The 23,816-nt window shown below is 37.5% G+C and overlaps 4 protein-coding genes across 12 annotated transcripts; 2 read left to right on the forward strand and 2 right to left on the reverse strand.

Moving 5' to 3' along the window:
- The first annotated feature begins 1,267 nt into the window (after positions 1-1,267).
- LOC144474105 (uncharacterized) lies at positions 1,268-7,928 on the forward strand. 5 transcript variants are annotated; one of them, XM_078188639.1, is made up of 7 exons: positions 1,294-1,373; positions 1,901-2,080; positions 2,210-2,580; positions 2,703-3,432; positions 3,519-3,728; positions 3,814-4,039; positions 7,781-7,928. In XM_078188639.1, exons 1-6 carry the CDS (start codon positions 1,309-1,311, stop codon positions 4,016-4,018), a joined length of 1,761 nt encoding a protein of 586 aa, XP_078044765.1. In that variant the 5' UTR covers positions 1,294-1,308; the 3' UTR covers positions 4,019-4,039; positions 7,781-7,928. The 5 variants fall into 5 exon arrangements, with proteins under 5 accessions (XP_078044767.1, XP_078044765.1, XP_078044764.1 ...); XM_078188638.1 differs by lacking the exon at positions 7,781-7,928 and having other exon boundaries at positions 3,814-4,774; XM_078188640.1 differs by lacking the exon at positions 7,781-7,928 and having other exon boundaries at positions 1,316-1,377; positions 3,814-4,774.
- On the reverse strand, positions 4,243-9,599 carry LOC144474099 (DNA excision repair protein ERCC-6). Its single transcript, XM_078188605.1, has 15 exons — positions 9,390-9,599; positions 9,007-9,263; positions 8,543-8,940; positions 8,409-8,474; positions 8,211-8,340; positions 7,982-8,134; positions 7,766-7,893; positions 7,488-7,642; positions 7,071-7,385; positions 6,786-6,980; positions 6,557-6,706; positions 6,363-6,473; positions 6,080-6,283; positions 5,108-5,987; positions 4,243-5,025 (listed from the first exon to the last, which is right to left on the reverse strand). Exons 1-15 carry the CDS (start codon positions 9,459-9,461, stop codon positions 4,847-4,849), a joined length of 3,393 nt encoding a protein of 1,130 aa, XP_078044731.1. The 5' UTR covers positions 9,462-9,599; the 3' UTR covers positions 4,243-4,846.
- Positions 9,600-9,643: 44 nt separating this feature from the next.
- Positions 9,644-16,527, reverse strand: Lama (phospholipase B domain containing lamina ancestor). Its single transcript, XM_078188643.1, has 7 exons — positions 16,387-16,527; positions 12,996-13,261; positions 12,631-12,780; positions 12,296-12,542; positions 11,983-12,230; positions 11,526-11,766; positions 9,644-11,336 (listed from the first exon to the last, which is right to left on the reverse strand). Exons 2-7 carry the CDS (start codon positions 13,103-13,105, stop codon positions 10,683-10,685), a joined length of 1,650 nt encoding a protein of 549 aa, XP_078044769.1. The 5' UTR covers positions 13,106-13,261; positions 16,387-16,527; the 3' UTR covers positions 9,644-10,682.
- Positions 16,528-16,704: 177 nt separating this feature from the next.
- Tbh (tyramine beta hydroxylase) lies at positions 16,705-23,719 on the forward strand. 5 transcript variants are annotated; one of them, XM_078188633.1, is made up of 13 exons: positions 16,705-16,774; positions 17,037-17,227; positions 17,736-20,272; positions 20,336-20,868; positions 20,957-21,110; positions 21,193-21,339; positions 21,469-21,716; positions 21,804-21,957; positions 22,364-22,627; positions 22,719-22,949; positions 23,056-23,184; positions 23,290-23,464; positions 23,587-23,719. In XM_078188633.1, the coding sequence occupies exons 4-13, from the start codon at positions 20,705-20,707 to the stop codon at positions 23,700-23,702; spliced, it is 1,782 nt and encodes a 593-aa protein (XP_078044759.1). In that variant the 5' UTR covers positions 16,705-16,774; positions 17,037-17,227; positions 17,736-20,272; positions 20,336-20,704; the 3' UTR covers positions 23,703-23,719. The 5 variants fall into 5 exon arrangements, with proteins under 5 accessions (XP_078044759.1, XP_078044760.1, XP_078044758.1 ...); XM_078188634.1 differs by having other exon boundaries at positions 16,738-17,227; positions 17,736-18,579; positions 18,653-20,272; XM_078188632.1 differs by having other exon boundaries at positions 16,738-17,227.
- Positions 23,720-23,816: the final 97 nt, after the last annotated feature.

The following is a 23,816-nucleotide window of genomic DNA, read 5'->3' on the forward strand; positions in this document are numbered from 1 at the left end:
ATGAACATTCTTTGCTTAGCTGTCTCTCATTCTGATATTCGGTCCCAAGCTCTTCTCTGCCAATTGAAATAAAAATTCTAGCCTCGATATTTCTTCACCTATCGTTTCTTTATATAAAAGACCGTATTGTAGAAGACACAAAGTGTGAAATTAGGTGGGCTGCTTCTTTGGCAAAGATCTTTATTCTCTAAACTCTTTCTCTTCGAAAAAGAGAAGGCTGACCAGCGACGATCTCAGAGATCGTTTACAGTATTGTCGTATAAAGAACGCTATGCATTTCTTCCAAGCGCGCGTTTTTCTACACTGTAGATCCACAATTACATTGTAGACTCGTAAAACAATTTCTGGAGTGCGCATATCAAAGAATATACAGTCGTGAATAACATGAATTTTTCAAATGGTCAAATGACCGCTCGCGGTAGACTAGACATGTTATAAATTTTTTTTGTAAAGTAAGCAATAAAGAAAATTAACAAAAGCGGTCGCCCTTGTTCGACGGAATTCGACGATTCAAGAGCGACAGAACGAAGCGACGAAGAACTGAATCAATTCGTTCGAACAACAGTTCGCAAATTCTAACATATGCGACCCGGGTGAGCCTCCGAGCGGATGGTTTTACCGGCGCTCGTACTCGTCACTTAAGCGCGTAATAAACTAAGAATATGTCCTCTACTCCTAATAAGAAATGTCTTCATAGAAAATGCTTATTAGCTTACAAAGTACCCGAATATCGTAAAGGCATTTCTCTGTATCTCTGAACCACCCTCCTGATTTCGCTACTCTCAATACAATGTTATTATGAGGAACCCTTACCCTCGCATTATAAACATGTATATTGGACTTTCCGAATGCTGTGCAAAGATGCAGAAAATTGCATCTTTATCCTTCCAGTTTCTGTAGGCCACTAAAATACAGCTCCGCGTACCATTTTTTCGGCAACCCATCCGCCATATTGAGTCCGCCATTTTGTTTTTTGATTTTTCAAATTTAGATTCGTAATCAGAACTCCTGAAAATATACGTACATCATCTATTTTGTGAAAATCAAAATATTTTTTCGACAACCCATCCGCCATATTGGGTCCGCCATTTTGTTTTTTGAACTTTCAGTGTCAGATTCCTAATCAGCAACCATGAAAACCCTTACATACAAATTTTCAATTAATTGTTGATGGTTTCCATAACATTCCCATAACCTTGGCATAGGTGGCGCCATCTCGCGTCTCGATCTTAAAGCTGAAGTAAAACTAATCTCAAGTACCGCCATCTCGCGTCTCGGCTATATGACCGAGATTCGGACAGTTCATGCATGCCTACCACGTTATACGCAGTTGTCTTACGATTGCCTTTCCAAACATCTGAGAATCGGAATCTGTTAGTACGTGACACATTATGGATTTATATCTAGCTGACTGGCTCATTTAATTACAATATTTGTAAATTGGAGAAATTGTGAATGACGATGATTTGTATATCGCGTTATTATAGTTTAATACACATTTTGTAAGAAAAAAAAAAAACCTCAATTACCGCAGATTTCAGTGCTGTTTGAATTACATACGTATCATTTGGGTTGCTCACATGTTTACATATAAGTCTGATTAACAATACATATTGACAACACAACAAATGTTGACGAAATACAATTACTTTCTCACATATAGAAAGTTTAGCAATAACTGATGAAAGTCATATCAAATATGTGAATAATCAATATGTGTTCATGGTATCAGCAATTTACTTTTGTTGCATAATTTACATGCTTTTGGAAAATATACTTTTTTCTCTATTTATAAAAAGAAAGAAAGATCTTTTCAATTCTTTAGCAACTCGATCTATGATAACGAATCGTCGCGAATTATTGTTGTATCCATTTAATTTATATGTGTTCTTGTATTGAGGCTCTTCAAGGAGAATCAATGCCTAACAATGAGTGATTTAAATGATTCGGTAATAATTTGTGAGACTCTATCTGACTCGAATAAACAAACAGAAAGCCACCAGTTAAATCGGGAGAGAGGTAAAAAAAAACATAAGAAAAGGACATTTTATGAAAGTCCCCTAAGACAAATTCAGTTAAGGTATTCATCAATGTTAGCAAATACATAATGATAATGTAGATGATTTATAATCAAATTTCGTTTATCAAGTATTGGCTTTAGATTATAACATTAATATCTATCATGGATGATTTTTTATAATTCTGGCAGCAAACGATGGCAGCAAAAGGAAAAAAAGCAAAAACAATTAAATTTTACTGTAACCAATCGTCAAAGTAACGACAATCAAAATGAGCTTTTCTCCAACGATGAAATTGATAGTTTGTGCCAAGACGGTATAATTGTAATAAGCGATAATGAATGTGAATGGTCAAACATATCAAAGGACAAACATATTTGCAAAGATAGGGGGCGGACTAAAAAGAGATTTTTGGAAAAGTTGGACAACAACAATTCAAATCTACCTTTAAAACGCAAAAAGTCCCATGTTGTTACATACCCGAACAGAAGAAGAACCATTTTTCTATCGGATAATGAAGATTCTGATATAATTGCGCTTGAGGTAGATGATGAAAACAGAGGTAAATGCAACACAATGTATAGTATATATATATATATATATATATATATATATATATATATATATATATATATACCTACAAATTTCAGATATGCATACTCATCTTAATATTTGTTTCTTCAGTTCCATCGGATTCTGTAAATCAGAGTACAGACGATGTAGTTGTAGTTTGGTCTTCTAAAAACACAGCTCTGTCAGGTATTCCGATCAAAGATGGAACCAATGTCAACAAAGGAACAATGAGAGAAAGACTGGTAAATTTTGGAAAAGATGCAGGAGATATTTCAGATGGAGAAAAGAAATATGCAGGAATTTGGAACCAGAGAGAAAAAAAAGATGAAGCAGCAATCGTAAATGAGATAGAAGGAAACAATGAATCTGTTATAAAAGAAATTACAGATGAGGAAAACAAAGCTGAGAATATTGTAAATCAAGATGAAAAGAATAGACTTTTTATGATAGATTACAATCCAGATCCAAAAAATCTTCACTGTTTAATAACCAAAAAGAAAAAGAAGAAGAATATGAATGATAATAATGCAAGAGAAGCGCAGATGAATGATAATGATTACTTACTTTTCAACAAGGAAAATTTTAACTTGCCGATCTGTGAGGAAAAGATGTGGGTTAAAGTAACAACGTTAAAACCAAGATGGTTTACTAGCGTATTATCAAGATTGTTACGGAAGTCATCCCAATTGTATAAGAAAAATATGCAACCCGGCACATCGACCACACAGGATATGATTCCGAAAGATAATCAGTCGTTGAACGATGAAATGAGAGGATCTGTGAAACTTCCACGTAAACGTTTGAGAGAGATTGTTATTGATGGGAGTAATGTAGCTATGTCGTAAGGCAATTTATTTACCAGCTTTTCTCAATACTGATGTATATATTCATATTAATGAATAATAATATTCTTTCATCACTTTATAGACATACAAATGGCAGAAATTTCTCAGAAAAAGGATTAGAGATAGTGATTAAATACTTCAGCTATAGAGGACACCGGGTAAAGGTGTTTGTACCTCAACATGTGAGATCAATAAAATGTCCATTGCTTGAAAAATGGTATACAGAAGGTATAGTAGTCTTTACCCCCAGTAGATGTATAGGTGGAAAATGGATAACTCCTTATGACGACCGGTAGGTTACACATTTCTTACAATTTGTACTCGCATACATTTCATTTTTCTTACGTATCTAATGTATCGTTTTCATTGTCCTTAAGCTACATAATAGAATATGCAACAATGTGCAATGGTATTGTAATTTCGTCGGACCAATTCAGAGATCTATATAAAGAAAAGCCAGAATGGCGTGATACAATTGTGAATCGATTACTGGCTCCAACTTTTGTCGATAACATATTAATGTTTCCAGAAGATCCTTTAGGCAGGACAGGACCCACACTTGAGCAATTTTTAAGCTACTAAGTGTGGGAAAGTAAATTTATGGTAAGCAACAGATGGAAATAGGATTTAATGGCACATCGGGAGAAACTTTGTGTAGTTAAATCCCACAAACCACTCGTGTAAAAACAGTTCATTATTAAATAACGTACTCTCGCTGTATAGTGTACAAACATACATTTAGTTATTATATGCTTATTCTTTACACGATTACGCGAAACATTCTCATGAAAGATGTTTTGATAAAATTTTCAATAACAATTATTTCCACAATTGTCACCTTGTTGAACGTAAAACGTAACTTTCATACTAAAAATACAAAAATAGTACTTAAGTAATTTAAACAAGCGCACAAGAAAGTAATTACTTTCATTGTCAACTAATTTATACGTTACTACTTTTTCACTGTATTATTTACTGCTTAAGCTAATGGTTTCTGAGATATTTATGCTATCTCACCTAAAGCGAATTATTTAAAAAAAAAAAAATACCATCACCGAATGTTACCTATTTCAAAAATCATTGAAGTGATTGGCAAGTATCTAACGTACAAGAATAGTTTTGTTTAAATCATTATTTTCAATATAATTACATTGTTTTCTGTTTTCGCATTATAAAAAGAAAGGAGATATACACACATATCTTAGAAATTAAATACTTAATATGAATTTCGATTATCATCATATATGGAATCATTATAAAACAAAATGTTTTCTTATTTAGTTACTTGTACTGATTAGTAAATTAAATAATTATAAAATAAAGAAAAATAACATTCAATCTTCGGCGAAAAGTTTCATTTCCATTGAATTGTTAACCACTACGAATGGACTTACATGCGGTAACAAACAATCAGCCATCAATTGAAAATGAAGAATCCCATGTAGGTCTCAAACACCATTTCCGAGATTTGCGTATGTTGGCCATACTCTCTTCAGCAGTATCTCGAGCTAAACGTTGAATTGGATTGTTACTCGTATTGCATACTGAATTCGATAACACTGATTCGTGTTGAAAAACAGATGTAACATCTAAAAAATATTTCATGCAATTTACTATTATTTAAAATGTTATCATTATTTAATACTCAAACACCATAAGAAATTTAATTACTTGATTTAGCAAATAGTTTTTCTAGCACATATTGGTCATCTTGGGATGATATAATTTTATTGTCATCGGACCGTCCAAGACGACGGCCGATCAAGTGTGAGATGCGTTCTCCTTCAAACATGGCAGATACCTCGCCGTTTTCTGTTGGAAAACTTTTATTTTTGCGATTACGTTTACGTAATCTCATATCTCCGCTATGTTTCGAAGAATACGTTTTACTTTCTTTATCGGATATTACCGAAACTTTAACTGCCTCATTAGTATCATTGACCGAAGAATTTGGCACAGTTGTTTCAGTTTCTATCAAGTCTGATTGAATATCAGGAACTGTACGATATATTTGATTTCGTTTGTCGTCATTACAATCTGTTATATCGTTCGTGGCTAACACACTGTCCTTGTTAATACCTATAATACTAGTTTCATCGTTTTGTTCATGAGATTGACTTCCAGTTTTGATATTCTTTATTATTGCACTATCATAAAGTAACCGATTATCATTTGTCAAATCAACTTTGTCATTATCATCATCATCATTATTATTACTATTATTATTATTACTATTACTAATACTACTTTGAACACAATTACTTTCTGATACAGCGTTGCTACGCGTTATAGATGTTTTTTGTGTTATACTTTTACTAAGGGTAGCTGCCAATTTCCGCATTTCTTCAATCTTACGTGTTGAAAATTTAGTGGTTGTTGGAATTAATTTCGATTCTCGAAACAAGTGATCGGATTCGCTCGAATGTCCGTCAATGAACTCGTTCAAATTGAAGAGCTCGACCAAGTCGGAAGTTTTAAATAATCTTCGTTGGCGAGGATCTTCCAAAACTTTGTTGGACAAAAGTAATTTGAATATTTGACGGTGGTATATCTAAACGCAAAAACGAGAATAGAATCACTTTAAAGAAACCCCAACAGTTCTAGAAGAGTTTTGGCCATAATTTCAAAGTAACGTTATTTTACCTTTTCCTCTATAGTACCAGCTGTTATAAGTCTGTAGATGGTAACTCTTTTATTTTGTCCAATTCTCCAAGCACGTTCTCTTGCTTGAGCATCTGTTGCTGGATTCCAGTCTGGATCATAAATAATAACTCGATCCGCTCCAGTTAAATTCACGCCTAATCCTCCGACACGCGTAGTTAATAAAAATATAAAGTATGAAGAATCCTAAAATAAAGAAAAAAAAAACGAAAAGGATAGGTGAAAATATTACACGCGCGTTTCGTCAACATACGTACGTACATACATTGTTAAATAACCTGATGGTTTCTTGTCGCTGCGAAATGGGAGTAGTTCCATCCATTCTTAAATATTTGTATTCGTCCTTTTGTACCAAAGACTCTAATACGTGCATCATCTATAAATAAAGTAAATGGGTGGACAATTTCGACATACCAGACTTTTTCCAAATAGAATTTTTCATTGTTTCCTAATAGATACCTGTCTTCCTTGGGTGAATAGTAGTACTCTATGGTCCTGTTTTTTCCAAATTTTAAGAAGCGATCGAACCACAGTCATCTTACCAGAACGTTTCCAACAACCAAATTTTCTCAACGATTCCACTGGTAAATCAACGTCCTCGTCCGATTCCTAAATATGCGTTATACTTCACATGGTGTGTTTTAGAAGATTTGTATAGTATAACATTAACCTAACATTAAGATCTTACAATCGGACTCGAAAATATGAACAAATCCGGATGATTACATATTTTTCTGAGCGCTGACAACGCTATTAGTAATCGAGCTTTGTATCTACCACCTTCCGTGTGATTTTTTTCATGTAAAATAAAGGAGACATCCTCGGAGCTTAAGTAGTTTTTATACAATTTCTTTTGTTCCTCCGTTAGACTGCAGAATAATACCTTGAGTATAATATTACATTCTTAATATCCCTGAATAGAAAATCATGATAGTATTATTACTTATCTCCGTTCATTTCATTCACCAAATACCTGCTCATTTTTGTCTGGTAACGTCACATGATGTTGGACATCGTTTTTTGTTCTTCTAAGCATGTACGGTGTAATAGCATCTTTGAGCATCATAGCAATTTGTAGCGCGGTAGCCTCTTGAAGAGGACTAGCGTTTGCGTATCCTCCTCGCGTTATAGGGCTGACGCAGTGCTCCAGGAATGCAGGTAAAGTACCTAATTTGCCTGGTAAAATGAAGTCAAAAAGGGACCATAATTCCTTCAGAGAGTTCTGCATTGGACTGCCAGTTAGTAACAGTCGATGCGGAGTGGAGAATTCTTTTACCGCTTTACTGACCTGCGAATCATTATAGATTACATTTCGGATGTTTCCTTTTAAAATTAGAATGATCATTAGAATTATAAAAGTTCGATTTAACTACAAATCGATCTAAAGTACTTTTGCCTGTGGATTCCTTATTTTGTGTCCTTCGTCGAGGATCAGATAGTGCCATTGATTAGCTACAAGTAAGTCTTTATGGTTGAGTATTCCGGAATAAGAGGTAATCAAAATACCACCGGATTTTAAGGAATGTATTAGATATCCCAAGTCACCTATAAAAAAAATCCATTACATGTTAGGCTGTGCACGATGTTTCATATGTTTCATTAGTGAAACAACCAAATATACAGATGAGAGCACTAAGATCAAATTTGCTGTTTGTAACTTCAACAGACCATTGTATGTTCCAGATTGGTGTAAAACAACTACCCTTAAAATAGGCCACCATTCATGAAAATGCTTTACCCATTGTTCCATCAATGTAGCTGGGCAAACAATTATGCTGGGTCCTAAACCTCTAAATCTATTGAGAAGAGCACACTGTACATTATTAAAAATATAAATGATAAAATGTGACAGTGACAACTCATATAATACTTATTTATGTTTACCTTCCACCATCTGAAAGTAATTCGCTACAATCCAGACCTGCAAGAAATGCAATAATTTGTACAGTTTTTCCCAATCCCATTTCATCTCCTAATAAACCTCCTAGATCGCGACAATGAAGTTCCCATAACCATTGTACAGATACTTTTTGATATCTGAAAACGATTAGAGAAATTCAAGTAAGCTTTAACATATACATGTATTTTATTTGACGTTGTTCTTGAACAATACTTGTATAATTTTTTCCATATAGATTGTGGAACTTTGAATAAGTTATCTATTTCATGCAATGGTTCTGGTCTCGGATGTCCATTTTCCTCAACCCTTTGCCTGTATATCTGTTCGTCCCCGTCATCCAAAACTAAAATATAATATTCCCATCGATAGATACTTATTACATTTTGCAATATAACCATCTAAAATGCACACCTTTATTTCTCTGGATAGACTTTGTGGCTGTTTTCTTCTTCTTTCGAGATGGTTCCGATTCACCTCCTAAAAGTGAAATTTCAAATATTAAGAACTTCAACGTGTACAGACTGTTTTCTTAATTTCATATTTACCTGACTCAATATGTTCGTCGCTCGGAACATAATCACTATCGGAATCACTTTTTACATCCACAGAATTTGTGTTATCTATATTTACAGTGAATTTATTTGTACAATCCATTTTCTTTACTTTACTCGTTCTATGTGCGCAATTATCACTTTGATTAAAATCTTTGACTTTTGTAGCTCTTAAAATTGATTTTCTCTTAACATTTTTGTATTTGGGTTGTCCCGCAACTATGCACTTCTTGGAGTTCGCTTTCGATAACGTTAATTTTTTTAAAGGAATTGTTTGATCGACAGTATTAGATGTTTTTGTCTTTCCTTTTAATTCTTTTCTTTGTTTGGCAAGCTCGGCTTGTCGCTGTATATACTTTTCAAGATTTAGAAGATTAAAAGATTTAAATGTCCTGAAATAGAAATCAATTAGATATTATTACATCGCTAGTCAGATTATCTTGAACCTCTCTATGTACTCTTTAGTTTTCGAAGAATCCGATTGTTTTGAGATTGCTTCAAATGGAGTTATTTCTCCGGACGAAACCCGGTTCTGCAATACCGTTTGTTGCAAGTTATCTGCATTAGTTTCTCTGTTTTTGTCTAGATTTAATTTTTCCGATCCTCCCAAACGTGAAACCTTATTGTCACATATTTGCAAATTTGCTTTCACGATGCTTTGAATGTCTTTCGTTGCTTTCAAAATAATACTTTGCTCAGTTCTAATAGACAAAATCTGAAATCATTCGCAATAGTAAAATATATACGAGAGGATGACTCCCCTCGCAGTGGTAAAGAAATTGATAAAGGTAAAGTATATATTTCAAGTAACATAAAAAGATGTTGGTGTACAACTCCTAACCTTCGAGACATTTTGAATTTCATTATCATTTGTATCGTTAGCTTCTTCAAAATTTTGATCATCGTCCTCCATTATTGTATGCAGCACAGGGTGTATCAAAATTATTCCAACTCCGGGAAATGATGGTTTCCTGAGGTCATTCGGAGTAACTTTTTACTTAGCAAAAATATAATGCGTGAAACTGCATTGTCTCGCCAGTTAACACGTTGACGCCGGCGTGCATCACCGGAGGGTCACACTTGTATTTCACAAAATAGGCAGTACAAAATAGGTTTATTTTTCAATTCTCAACATTATAAACAGACATTCAATATTTATAAAAACATAACAATTCAATATTATAAATATAAAATAATTATTTAAATTTTTTTTTTATGTAATATTTGAAAACATGGTGGGCAGAGTGCCGGTTGGCCCTTACATCGGTTACAATACGTTTTTACTTTTTTTGCCTTATTCGCGGCATACTGCCTACCATTTATTTTAGACATACGTTTATAACATTCTTCACATCGCTGTCTCGTTTTTCTCGCGGGTCCTTGGAACGTCTGCAGAAAATGTCTACGTTGTTTGGGCACTACTTCAGTTTCAGATTGTACATTTAGGGGTTCCACTTTACTGAGGAGATACATCGGTAATTTTTTCGCGTAATTTAAAAATTTCCATACCTTCGGTACCCCGTTTTTCTTCTTCTCTGATCTTTATTAATTCTTATTTTATTCTTCTAATTATTTTATTCTTCTAATTTTTATCTCAGATAATTTTTGTTTTTTGTATTACATGTATTTTACTTCCGCTTCTAGATTTTAATAACAGAAGAATTCAATTTGATTTCGATTCTTACGTGGAATTCCTGAGCCTGCATGCATACAAGTTCCCAATGTCTGCATTTTTTAAAATTTTCGTTGCATGCTCAGATAAGGAAGTTACACAGCGTCAATTTTTTTATTCTTTTGTGATTTCAAATTGTAGCTTTAAAAATTTCCCTTCTTAGTAGACATAATGATAAAGATAACACGGTAATAAAAGGGAATAGAGCGGGACAATATACGTATATGATTTTTCTTTTATTTCATGAAACGTCGCCAAAGGTGGCTAACATAAGAGCCAGCTTAACTAACCATAAATATGTATGTAATAATAACGTGATTGTTTCAAATTTCATTCGACGGAAATTGTGATTCACCCCAGGAAGTGGACAGAATATATTCTTTGCTCGTTAAAATATTGGAATATTTTCAGAAAAGATTGCTTTCAAAACGACAGGGACGTAGAATTAAATAACAAGAATATTTAGACCCACACCCATCTGTGAGTGACGCTTTCGAAAGCGAAACAATCTGGATGTCCTATGTGTGAAATATTAGGGAACTTCTCAGACCATTTGAAAGGCGGTCCCGATCGTTGTGTCGTTGGTCCTGAAATTGTTTCAAAAGCCTCGTGACCGTCGCTGTCGACGGTTAAAATTTTGCTATCTATAATACCGTATGGTACGGGCTCAATTTCCAAATCGCCGCGGTACACCAACTTCTGTAGTGGATCAAGTTTGGATTTTTGCGTCTCGGTAGCGCAATCGTCCTGGCTGCATCCACGCATCGTGTTACGAAATTGCTCATACGAGCTGATATTCCTTTGCAGACGTGCCAGATGGTCCATCAAGTCGTCGTTTACATCTTTTCTGACAGGTTGTACGATTTCATTAACATTCGGGAAATTCGATATACCGATGTAGGATAGGTAACCAAATTTCTTGAACTCCTCTGTATAATTCATAGCGACGGTCAAGCATGGTAGCTGCTCCACCAACAGCATAACCGAGGAACGCGGTTCATAGATAATCCATTGGAAAGCGGAAGCTCCCCCGTTTTGATGAGATATATATTCGAACCATGTTTGACTGTTCGTTGCTAAACGATGCGCCGCCATTAATCTCGCTGATAGCATCACCTAAAACAATATCGTCGCTCGGTTATCGATCGTCGTACAATTCAAAATTCTTAAGTAGTAAGGTAATACTTTGACTGCAGATCTAACTCTTTGATATCGATATAGCACCTACTACGTATAGAGCATCTAGTAAATACGATCGCGAACGATCTGTGATAAAATCCGCAGTCTTATAATTATTAGTCGTACATGATCCGTTGGGTACAAGAAACTCCATTCGCTATAGTTTGTCGCCAAAAGAGATGTCCCAGTTACAAGAAATTTACGGTCTTCGCCATGCATGAAATAAAACTCGTCGCCGGATGACAAAGCTCCAGGATAAGATGACATTATTATCGATCGCGAAGGTGCTGGCGCGGCAGTTTTCGTGGCGGGCAACACGTGATATCCGAACGTGTATTTCTTCAACAGTCTCAACATTTGGGTGTAGCTGCAGGTGAAACAGAAAATTTAATTAAATCGATAAGAAGATCGTACAATTGTAGAAGACTAAACATTCTCTATACAGCGTGTATTAATGTTACCACGATGTTGAACGTTGTCCTTGCCGCGTGAAAATAGAGGAGATTTATCAGTTTGATCAGGAAAGAACGGGTTGTGAGACACTAGGAGACGCGTATTCGCATATCAAATAATGTATACTTACGAAGTAGCAGTGTTGTGACCAATCGCGATCAAGGGCTCCGATTTGTCTCGCGGTAATGATTTCAAGTAGATGATAGAACTTAGGGGTATGTTTGATATGTCGAACAACCGTTGAAATCCGGGCATGTCGGAAGCCAGGGCGAGCCAAAGAAAATCGTCGGAATCAAGTGATACGGACACGCGGCTTCTGCGTACGGCAAACTTCCAGCCAGCTTCCAACCCATCCAATTGCATGTAAAATAATCGTATCTGTAGAAATAACGGCAGCGTTAATTACATCTGATCGTGGTGTACTGTTGAAAATCTATATGTACCATATGCCAAAAAGGATCCGTTGAGCTCAACAGTTCAACGCGTTGGCGAATCATGATGGTATTTTCCCGAAGGTATCGCGACAACTTTCGGCACTCGGCAACTTTTTCCTCGCATGCCACTCTGATGGTGTTGTACCAATGATGATGGATCAATTGCCAAGTCAAGCTACCTTCCAAGAGACCGGCAGCGTAGGCCTGTACAGTGTCCGGGTACTTTGAAGACGTTTCAATTTCAATGTAGGACCACCTAAAACATTACTGTCTCTGTCGATTGCTATTCGTTGCATCGTTGAGCAGTTAGTTAATGTTTCGTCGTTGTTACGATTTAGACTTACCCGTGCTCGAAAATTCCAGTTTTATAATAAGCACGAGCAGCATGTAACGGCACTGCGGTTAAATCATTGCCTTGGCCCCAGAAGTCAATGCGGTACCCACCTTTTCGATTCCACGACACTGTAGCCGAATAAGTACCATCTTGTTCAACGCTATCGAAAGGGAGTAAAATACAGAAGCTGTGTAATCATATTTCGTTGTTTTGCGTTTTTAGTTACAAGAACACACGACACGCGATAAGATAACCCCTTTGAATTGGGCTGCGCATAAAATCCAAGCAAGAATTCGCGACTCACGATTAGCGGCGCAATCGCTACCAATTCAGGTAATTACGAAGAAATACGTGGGAAGATGGTAGCAAGCTTACTGTCCAAACTCGCCGAGTATTATCGCTCCAATTCCCAGGAGAGCAACGGCGACGAGAATGTAGGTGGAGATGCGTGTCTGCAGCCAGGAGGCTCCTACTACCTTCAGCATGGCTCATCGGTAAGCTATACACCTTGGTTACGACGTGAAGAAAAAAAAAGCTAGAAAGCACGAATTTCGCGTTCTCAACCCATCGATTACAGAAACCTGGTCTTCGACCTCTTCAGGCGCACGAAAAAACGCCGGGGCGCGCTTCTCCTGTGATCACTGAAACGATTAAACGAACAATAATTAACAAAAGGCTGTTTGTATGTTGTTTTTTTTTGCGATCTTCTCTAACAGATTGTAAGTTGGCTTTGAGAGATCCTTCAAATTTACTCGAAACTCGTTTAACACGTTCCGTGCCGAGCTGTATTTAGTCGACTCTTCATTGTGGCCAATCGACGCTTTAAAAATCAATATATTATTTTTATTTATCAATTATTGTCATTGTAACTATGAAATAAACATATTATAGTCCATTCTTTCGGTGCAAATTAATTCTTCGATTCTAACTTGTCATGAAATATTTTTGCAACGCATTACATAGACATTTAAGCGTGTACCACCTATGGTACACGTGGCACGGAATGTGTTAAGCAGTAAATATTTTTGTTCATTCGCGCGTTGAACGCTCATCGATGGTCTCATTTCAAATTCGTCGCTCAAAGGTTTCAATTGAAGTTGCAGTCGACCTCGTATATTCTGCCGCGTATCGATTCATCTCGATACGTCTCGTTTCCATTTCAACACGACGACCCAGCGTGTCTTGGATCATCGAACGAATCAAGGACGAGCTTGCTCCATCAAGTGCGTGTATCAACGAAAAATCAAGCTCGATTTTGCTGTGATTGAGTAACACCGATAACACCTGATTTTCTTGGCAACACGGCATGGTGTTTTCGAACCTACGATAGGATTAAACCAATCTGTCTAGGAACGAGGCAAGTTGGTAAAATCATTTATCGTCTATACTAGTTTATAGGCTGTCGTCGACGAACAGCGAACAGGGGAACGGAGGTGAAGGTGAAGGTCGGATTTTTGTCAGCGACAGCATTTGGCAGTTGCGATTACGCGCGTATCGCCGAATAATGTACCCGCGTTGTCACTATCAATGCTGAAACAAATTCCTGATTGGAGGAAAATCACTCTACCGAAAACTGTAGGCTACTATTCGTTGATAAAAATTTTTGCCCATTTTTTTGCACCACGATATTCAAATTCGAGATGGTATGAAACAAAGCACGAATGAAATACTAACAAACGAAGAGTTTATAGCTTTTCCGTTGACATTTATAATTGCACGCGATTAGCTCCTTCAATTATCGTCTATTTACCGATAATAAATTGAGCAATCGTATGACATTTGCAAAGCGTTAATTGAAAAAATTGTCATTGAATGCCGATCAGGACATCGCGGACTTAGGCCTGTATGCACCTAAGATTATGAAGTACGTGCTAAAATGAAAATTCTTGGACTTGTGGTGGAGGTCGACTGTCAGAGAAACACGTTGCGAAAGTTAATGCAACATTTACATGTCTGTTACATTAACAGAATATTTGATTTGAAACTCTGCTTGATTTTAGCAATGGTAAATCAGTAGGAGAAATGAAAATTTACAAAACGGTTAGCTACCGGAGAAACGTCAATTTCGAGCAATTGTTTCTTTTTTTATTTCAGTTCTCGGGGTTTTCGAGAGTTTACTTTGCGTTGTCCTCTCATCCAAGGAAAGGAACAAAAGAAAAGGAAGGGAAAGAGAAGAAAGGAAAAGAAATTTATATGTGTCCTCATCTCACGTAGGTGTAAGAATAGACCGGGCGTAATGTGTCTGGCGACAATCTAAAAATACCATCCCTCAAGTTGTGGCTTGTGGCATCAAGGGGCAATATTTTTCATAGAAATTCGCGGAAATGCACCGCATTAATAACAAGGAGTTTTGTTATGTTGTGTTGTTGTGGAAAAAGTCTACCATAGGCGAACTAAATCGCTAACTGACTTCGTAAAATACGCTCGCATCGGAGTATCGAAATGTTGTCAAGAAGATAACGTGTCGTTTGAAATGCTTTCCCCAGACGTGCGCTTATCGCCGTTATTATCGATGATTAGGTATACAGAATAGGAAATTGTATTTAACAAAAGAAAAAAAACGATAAGTTGAAGTAATCAAAGTCGGTTCGACTTCACATTTCTATAAGACCGGAAACGCTAGCACCAGAGGTGCGTTGCATCAAACGTATGTAGATGCGTATACATATGTATGTAGGCACTATATCAGGGAGACTACTCTTTCCTCGACTGCATATCTAAATTACGCGTACGACTGAATCAAATTATCCCGGAAGAATTAATTGGTCGAATGAAGTAATTTTTTTCAACAATATATTCCGACCAAGTGAAAAACACCGTGCCGCGCCGTTTAAAATTCTAATCGTGACTCTCTATGCAAAGACCCGCGTTCAAATATACTTATCTGACTGTTTCTGATAGTCGTGGACCTATTCTGAATTAATATGGAATTATTACCGAGATAGGATTTCGGTTCCGTTGCTGTTTACAAAATGCTAATATTCGTGCAAAGTAGGTTAGAGTATTAATATAGGATAAGGTTAAATTTTGCACTGAGGGGAACACTATCTCGACCAACCTATTGATATCAGTTTGAACATTGTTCTTCTATATTATATCTTTTCTAATGTAAGGTAAAGAAGTACGTGAAAAGTATAACAATACGGATATAATAAACAATGAAACTGTCTTACAAGAAGAAACTAGAATGTAAATGTACTTTATCTAGTTGAAATATTGCAGCATGTATACGTAGAGAAACATGTAACGGCCCCAAATACGTAATTACTCGTATTGGAAGTGTACCACATGATTTCACTTGCTCCAGCAAGTATGTATCGTGATCTCTTTCGTTTTTTCGTCGTTGATGAAATATTAATATTTCATCGAGTTTATGTTAAGTATTAGGTTATCAAGTATGAAACGCATAGATTTCACAGTAAAACTATAGAATAAAGTACGCAATTTCATACTTAAAGACTTAAAATATTAAAAATGTCTTACCTAAAAAAGCACGTAACAACGGACCAATTTAATCAAGCATAAAAATCGAGGAGAAAACGATATTTGAACAAATTGGTGTGATTAGATTCTGTGGTCTACATGTTTCTGTTCGAAAATGGATGAAACGATAAAGTATCCAATGAAAAGAACATGTAAGAATACGGTGATCGCAAGACGCGACTTCGCGCCGTTTCGCATCGAAGTTCGATGGATGATGATGGATGGCTCGTTCCACGTTTCTCGTTCTCCGTGTATCATTGAGCGTGACGCCACTGTTACTCACCGTAGCCAAATAATAGTTTGTATTGGAGAGCGTCGTACACAGGCAGAAGATCAGTCATTCGTATGGTGATTACATTCCTTTAGTATGGGTTTTTGAAGCGGGTCTACCGTGGACGTGGCCTACTTGCACCGACGCCGAAGTTGAGACACAAGCACTTGGTATATGCTATTTCCCGACTGGCACGGGCACGGCACATCGCTTCGTGCCTAGCCACGCCGAGCGGAGCGATCTCGCGCGGTCACATCGTCGTATGTTCCCTTTCCATGCTACGTTCTCGCCAACCGGCATCGTTCTCCTTTATCGTGATGTCGGCAGTCGCCAGCAGACGCCAACAGTCGCCAGTAGTGGCGAAACGCATCTATGAGTACAGTACATTAGAAATGGCTAGGTATAGTTGTTGTAAAGTCCATAGAATTCGCAGAATTCATACAATGTATAGGATTTTTTAGAGTCCATAAGAATTTGTTAAGTGATAGATTAGAGCCCATACTTCGATACTTCGTCTGTGCCAACAATCGCACCTACGCTTTGGATACGAATACAACGGGCTTTTTCTGTTTTAATTACATTGTCGTGCACTCTTCCATTACCTCGACATATGTTTTACTCCAAACGATTTGATATCCGAACATTTTTTCCATATTCTATAGCAGTAGCTGTTTACTTTGAATTAGCTGCGCAGTTCTCCGGGAATACCTAAGACAGTGGTCAGCGCCGCGACTTAATCAATTCTAATTGAATCTAATTGAAAATTTTAGTCGCTTGCTAAATATGGTCGTGCGAAGCCTACATGCATTCTAGTCAATGAAAAATTGTAGAAAAACAAAATAAAAATAAAACGGTAAGAATTTCCAACTGATCTGTCAAGTATTAGGTTGGTGCATATGAAATGTCGGATTTTTAAGCGAGTATATAAAACTGCAAATCTTTTTTCAAAAGCTATTAATTTAATCAAAATGTGCTCCATTAGTTTCAATACACTTTTCCCAACGCGAGTTTAATTCATAAATGTCTGTCTTCAAGAAATTCCGATTTTTCGGATCAATAAACTGTAGTATGGAATTTTTCAGACTGTCTCTAATTACACACTTTTTAGCCCACAAAAACTACGAATACGTCGTACAAAACAATTGCGAAATTAAGTGAAGTAAAATATAAAATTTTATAAAATATAGATCTTTCGCCAAGCGACTTTCGCTATTTTAAACATTTAGGATAGTTTTTACGGGCTAAATAGTATATGATATTCATACAGGCTAAATAGTATATAATATTCATATGCACCAACCTAATAAAATGTACTTTATCGCATGAGATAGAAATACTATAAGCCAGAAGATTTATTTCAGACTTCCAGTGGCAGTGGCTTCGAGCGCAAAGGGTTAATAGTCTCTAACGTCCGAAGCAAACGGGGCATATTTTGATTAAATCAACAGCTTTTGAAAAAAGATATACAGTGTTATATATTTACGTAAACATCCGACATTTCATATGCACCAACCTAATAGAAACAAGAACGAATTAATTAGGGTTATGCCAATGATCACTGATACATCGTTGATCAGAAAATGAACGTGCCCAGTCTGACACAAGTATAAAAAATTGCTGATACAACAAGTTGCATGTTTGCACGTCGTGTGATAGATTCATACCGATGATGTAAGATTTCTGTGAACACATGTCTATTATTGCAAAGTTCTCACAACGTTCGCATTCTACATATATATTCGTTGTTGCACCGATTTTTGTTGTCCGGGCGGCAAAAATTACAGCGCGCTACCTTCTACAACAGATTATTCATCCAGGCATATCAATAGCTTTTCGCGACAATGAATAAATCGGATGAAACACATACTTCTGTCTAGAAAAAACGCATCATCGAAAAAGACGCGATTTTCATTGTGCTTTGAAATGCTGATTCGAAAAGTCGCGACACTTTGGAAGAGCGGCGCACTCGCAACACATGACGAGTGTGTGAAGTCGTCAACCTTTTGTCATACGGAGATCATATTCGACCTTTGGCTTGCAATACTCTATCTTTCTTCGTTTACAGTTTCGATGCCTTACGTTTGAATTGAAACGGACTTTACACGATCAACGACAACATCATCATTAGAATTAACTGAGTCTGATTTAGATCTTTTCGTAACGTTTTAGATCGTGTAACAGCGTGACAGTGTAATCAATGACCATGTAAGATCCTCTTTTAACGATGCATCGAAGTAATAGGGTTCGAATTCTGTTGAACTTTTCTATATCTTCGTAGATACACTACATTAGTCAGATGATGGACGGTTTTGCGAATCGCGATGACGTGATAAGATTAGCGGTTGTTCAGTGAGTCATAGTGATGCGGATCGCGCGAGGGCGCCTCCGATTGTGTCTTCTATCAGCGAAGCAGACGCAATTGCGTAATAGAAGCGTCGAAACGCCTCGGGAAAATCGTTTACAGGTCGATTAAAATTTCTAATCGAGTCCAATCCGGCCACGCCAACTTCCAACTCCTCGACGCGTCCCTTTACGCTTCCAGCGATAATCATTTACGAACCAATTGCGTACATCGAGTTATCGTATCCCCGGCATCATAAATTTATCGAGAAACCTGTAACGGAGTGTTGTAGTGAAAATATCGAATGCATGCTTGATTGAAGAATACATACACATTTCACGATTTGCGGCCATTCCTTCACACTTTACAGCGTTGCGTAACACGCAATGCTCGATCAATGTGAGCACGCGCTAGTATGAACGACAAATGCAAATCTATGCACCTATACATATGTATAATATCTATACATAGATTACACGTACGCAACATTGTAAATATCAACTCGTATACCATGTATTCGACAGTAAAAACCTATATAGTTGAACGATAAATTGCATTTGTTCCTAAACGAAAACTACAGTAAATTCACGCAAACTGTCCCTCAACTTGTAAACAAAAAATGGACAATTTGGCGATGGAGAAATGACAGGCTACTGTTGAAATCTACCTTAGATTTTCGCTTTTTATATTCTATGACTGTGAAAACAGAAACATCGTCTTGAATCTGTCTCTTTGGCTGTTTCAAAGATCTAAAGAATTCGATATTGCGTCGTGCGGAATATAGCGACGTAAGTAAATCGGTAACGGGATAAGGAGATATCGTCGATCGAATTGATTTTGAAATTGACGGTTCGTGTTTTTCCTGGTTTTTCTGACACTCGTGGCGATCGTAGCCGTTAAATGGGACGCGAGTCGCGAAAATTGCGATCGCAATAAGAACCGTGGAATTTCTTGATTGTGGTTTGGATGGCGAGGCACGTGCCACAAACGGAATGCAATATGCGCCCCCTGGTATTCGATCATCAAGACAATTGCTGAATGCTTCAGCATTTTTGTATGCCCGTCTTTTGCACAACCGTCGTTTCCCCTTAGTTGTGGAAATCCCACGAAAAATTCGAATTAAATCATGTCTCTCTCCCGCAAATGTGAACGGTTTCTAAAATTCAAACTCATCCGGTGACAAAAAACGACCACGTTCCACCTTGCTCGTAGTCGGGGCAGATTGTACATTTTCCAATGGTAAGACCAACGATATTTTAGCTTGTCGAAAGTTCGCAAATTCGATAAACAACTTTTGAGCATAACTGCGAAAAAAGAATCGATTGCTTTGAAATGGTTAGGCCAGCTGTAAAATAAAATCGCACATCGAGATGATGTCGATCCTTGTAGTTTAACAAAAGCAGATGACGTAAACTGTCGTTCCGACGAAATATGTTTGTCGTTGATCGGTTATTTTCTACGAAATGGTATGTTACCATTGACCTGCTCTGACCTATCTCGCTTGAGCCCAGGATTTGAAAATTGAAAATCTCAAGTTGAAGAAATCAATATGAACGGGTAATAATATTTTATACCTTTTCCGTTTCGTGTTTAGTATCTTATAGAAACGTATTCTTACAGCGTTCGTCGCAGCGATTCTTCGGTTGCACGAGGCGGGACGCGGGATACGCGGAGAAAGATTCGAAATTTGTGTGCGGTCCAGCGGTCGTATGTATGCGCAAAACGAGAAACGGGATAGTATTGCGCATGAGCGCCGCAATAAGTCGGCGGCAAAGCGTGCTCGTACGAAATGCAGAAAATTTCTCGCCAAGTGGATTCTCAATCCTCTCAGTAGAAATCTGCGGCAAAAGGGTGGAACACCATCAAGATATCAGTGGAACCATAAAATACGTCAACTTCGAATCGATGTTCAAATGATCAGTTTATTTGAAATATCTGTGCATTACTAGACTTCGTGTACCGCTTTTCTTCTCGAACATCTTCTTAACAATGTACCACCTGTATCACCTCGTCTTTTTTGCAGTCCTGAGCACCGGATCTGGTTTGCTCTGGCACAATCATCGGTATAATTCGCGAAGTGAGACAAGAGAAATCAATTTAGCGAGTAACATCCATACCACTCCTCTCGGACCGGAAGCCACTTTTCATTGGAGGTACACAATTTCAAATCAAACTTTTTTTTTAGAGATTATTCAACGAATCTGTTTTCTGCGGTTGAACTTTAAAGAGGTTGAATTTTAGGGTTGATTTCATGAACGAATTAATAGTCGTGGAAGTTCACTTCGCAGGAGTGGACAATACGTGGTTTGCAATTGGCTTTTCAAATTACGGGGAATTGAAACCCGCTGATTATTGCATTTTATGGATCGATTGGCATCGTAAAATTCAATTACAGGTATCCTTTCTTCAATAATATTGTGGAAGCTATTATTATTGCAGCGCTTTAATGTAGAGAAATAAATGTACGTACTTGGTAGGACGTGTGGGCCGACGAGGAGGGCAAATTGAATTTGGACGTACAGCAGGACTGTGAAAATTTCGCATGGAGAAGAAGAGGGAACGTTACCAAGTTTACTTTTTCCAGAAAATTCGACACTTGCGATAGGAACGACTATGTCATGGAGGTAGTTCTAGTTTATACATACAGATGTTACTGTTTCCCTATTATTTTTGCCCAGCCGCATTATATATTCATATAATACTATTCTTTAATTTTGTTTAGTAACCGTACGTATTGTAATAACTGATTTCAGAGAGGCACCACGCATTTGGTATGGCTAAGGGGTAATGGACCACTGTCGTCTTTAGCTGGCCTACAAATCTCGGACGCTGAAGCTTCCGGCATGATGCGGACAGAGTTGATCAGGGTATTTCACAAGAAACCAATTTTTCCTTCGAACGCCTGGAAGTTAGAGTTGTTGACTCATCGTGTCAAAGTTCCGAGCAAGGAGACCACATACTGGTGTCGCATGCATAAATTACCACCGATCCTGTCTAAAAAGTAAAGAGAAATCATTTCTCCGTTTCAGCGACCGTAATCGCTGTCAGTTTTATGGTATACCATAATTGCGAGTTCACATATTCGTAGGCACCATATCCTTCAATTTGGTCCAGTGATACAAACGGGAAGCGAACATCTGGTACATCATATAGAAGTCTTCCAGTGTATTGGCCCGGCGGATCTCGAAATTCCTATGTACGACGGACCCTGCGATGGTGCCGACAGACCGAAAGAAACCCAAGTAATTCTCTCTTTCTCTCTCTCTCTCTCTCTTTTACTGTAGAAGACACAGGGTGAGAAATTAGGTGGGCTGCTTCTTTGGCAAAGATCTTTATTCGACTGCCTCTTTCTCTTCGAAAAAGGGCCTCCTCCCCTCGACGAACCATCTCATCACCAAAACAGAGACCTCCTTATCTCGGAGACATAAACAGTGCGCCGCCTGACCGGCGACCATCTCAGAGATCGCTTGCACTACTTAGAATTACTTAAAGGCATCGGAAATACTCGATCTGTCCCACATTATACAAATTATGGTGCATGTATAGAGACGCAATGGGGCATATTACTCATGCTATACTATTACTTTATCTACCGGAAATATAGTAAAGAAAAAGTAATTTGTATTGTAGAAAGTATATTATTTTTAGACATGCAAAAAGGTGTTAGCAGCCTGGGCTATGGGTGCGGACGCATTCATCTATCCCGAGGAAGTAGGATTCTCCATCGGTGGAAAGGATCTTAATCCTTATGTAATGTTGGAGGTCCATTACAACAATCCCGACATTGAGGAGGGAAAGATTGATTCATCCGGAATTCGTTTTATTTTAACATCAAGCTTACGGAAGTACGATGCCGGTGTGATCGAATTGGGTTTGGAGTATACGGATAAAATGGCGATTCCGCCGCAGCAAGTAATTAAATATTGAACTCTGAAATTTGCGGAACTGAAACCGATCTTCCAGTAGTCATTCAAGTATAGCGTTCCTATTGTAATTCTATCAGGAAGCCTTCGCTTTATCGGGCCATTGTATTCAGGAGTGTACTGGTGTTGGACTTCCGCAACATGGAATTCAAGTTTTTGCTTCTCAGCTTCATACGCACCTAACTGGCACGAAAGTTGTCACCCGCCATATCAGAGATGGAGAAGAATTGCCTCCCTTAAATTACGACAATCACTATTCTACTCATTTTCAAGAGATCCGACTTCTACCGAAACCCATCACTATTTTACCCGTAAAGATTTCATCGTTTTGAATCTCTAATAAGCGCAACACGTTATCAAATATTTTGGTTGTTCAATGATTTCTCTCGTTGACTTGTTTTTGTGGGCTTATTGCAGGGCGACTCTTTGATAACAACTTGCACGTACAAAACAACGGGCAGGAAGAACGTTACTGTCGGCGGTTTTGCAATTTCCGATGAAATGTGCGTAAATTACATCCATTATTATCCTAATGTTCGATTAGAGGTGAGTGACATATGTACTAGTTAGAAGCACAATTAGTGAATATTTAGAATGAGCCAACCTTATCATTCATTGATTTGAATTAGTCGATTTCATCGCATATTTCAGGTATGTAAAAGTGCTATAAGCGACGATGCTCTGAGAACCTATTTCCGATATTTAAGGGAATGGGAAAGTCAACCTACCGCTATCGACAATGGTGTATCAAAGAATTATCAAAGTATCCGATGGACGAAAGTTCGTGTGCAGGCTCTCCACGATCTCTATGAAGCTGCACCGTTAGGTCTCTTTGTTTTTTTTAATTCACTATTAACTATTATTACGGTTTATTAGTTATTCTGGAGAAAGAAAACAAGGCCCACCGAGGATAGAATGGCTTCTCTGATCAAATCGGTTTTTCTTCAGGAATGCAATGTAATGGGTCCGATGGATCTCGATTTCCTGGATTATGGGACAACGTAGCAGCTACACCGGTGAAACTACCTTTACCTTCGCCGGCTCAAAGTTGCCGTGATTTGTAGCTGAAATCAAAAAAAGAAGTATGAAATTCCGCTTAGTAATATCAATCGGTAAACTGCGGTGTTCTCGTATCATTGTCGCTGAAGTTACGGCATTTGCGTCGAAATAGTTAGAAA

The sequence above is a fragment of the Augochlora pura genome, chromosome 8 (assembly GCF_028453695.1).
Source record: "Augochlora pura isolate Apur16 chromosome 8, APUR_v2.2.1, whole genome shotgun sequence".
Taxonomy (NCBI): Eukaryota; Metazoa; Arthropoda; class Insecta; order Hymenoptera; family Halictidae; genus Augochlora; species Augochlora pura.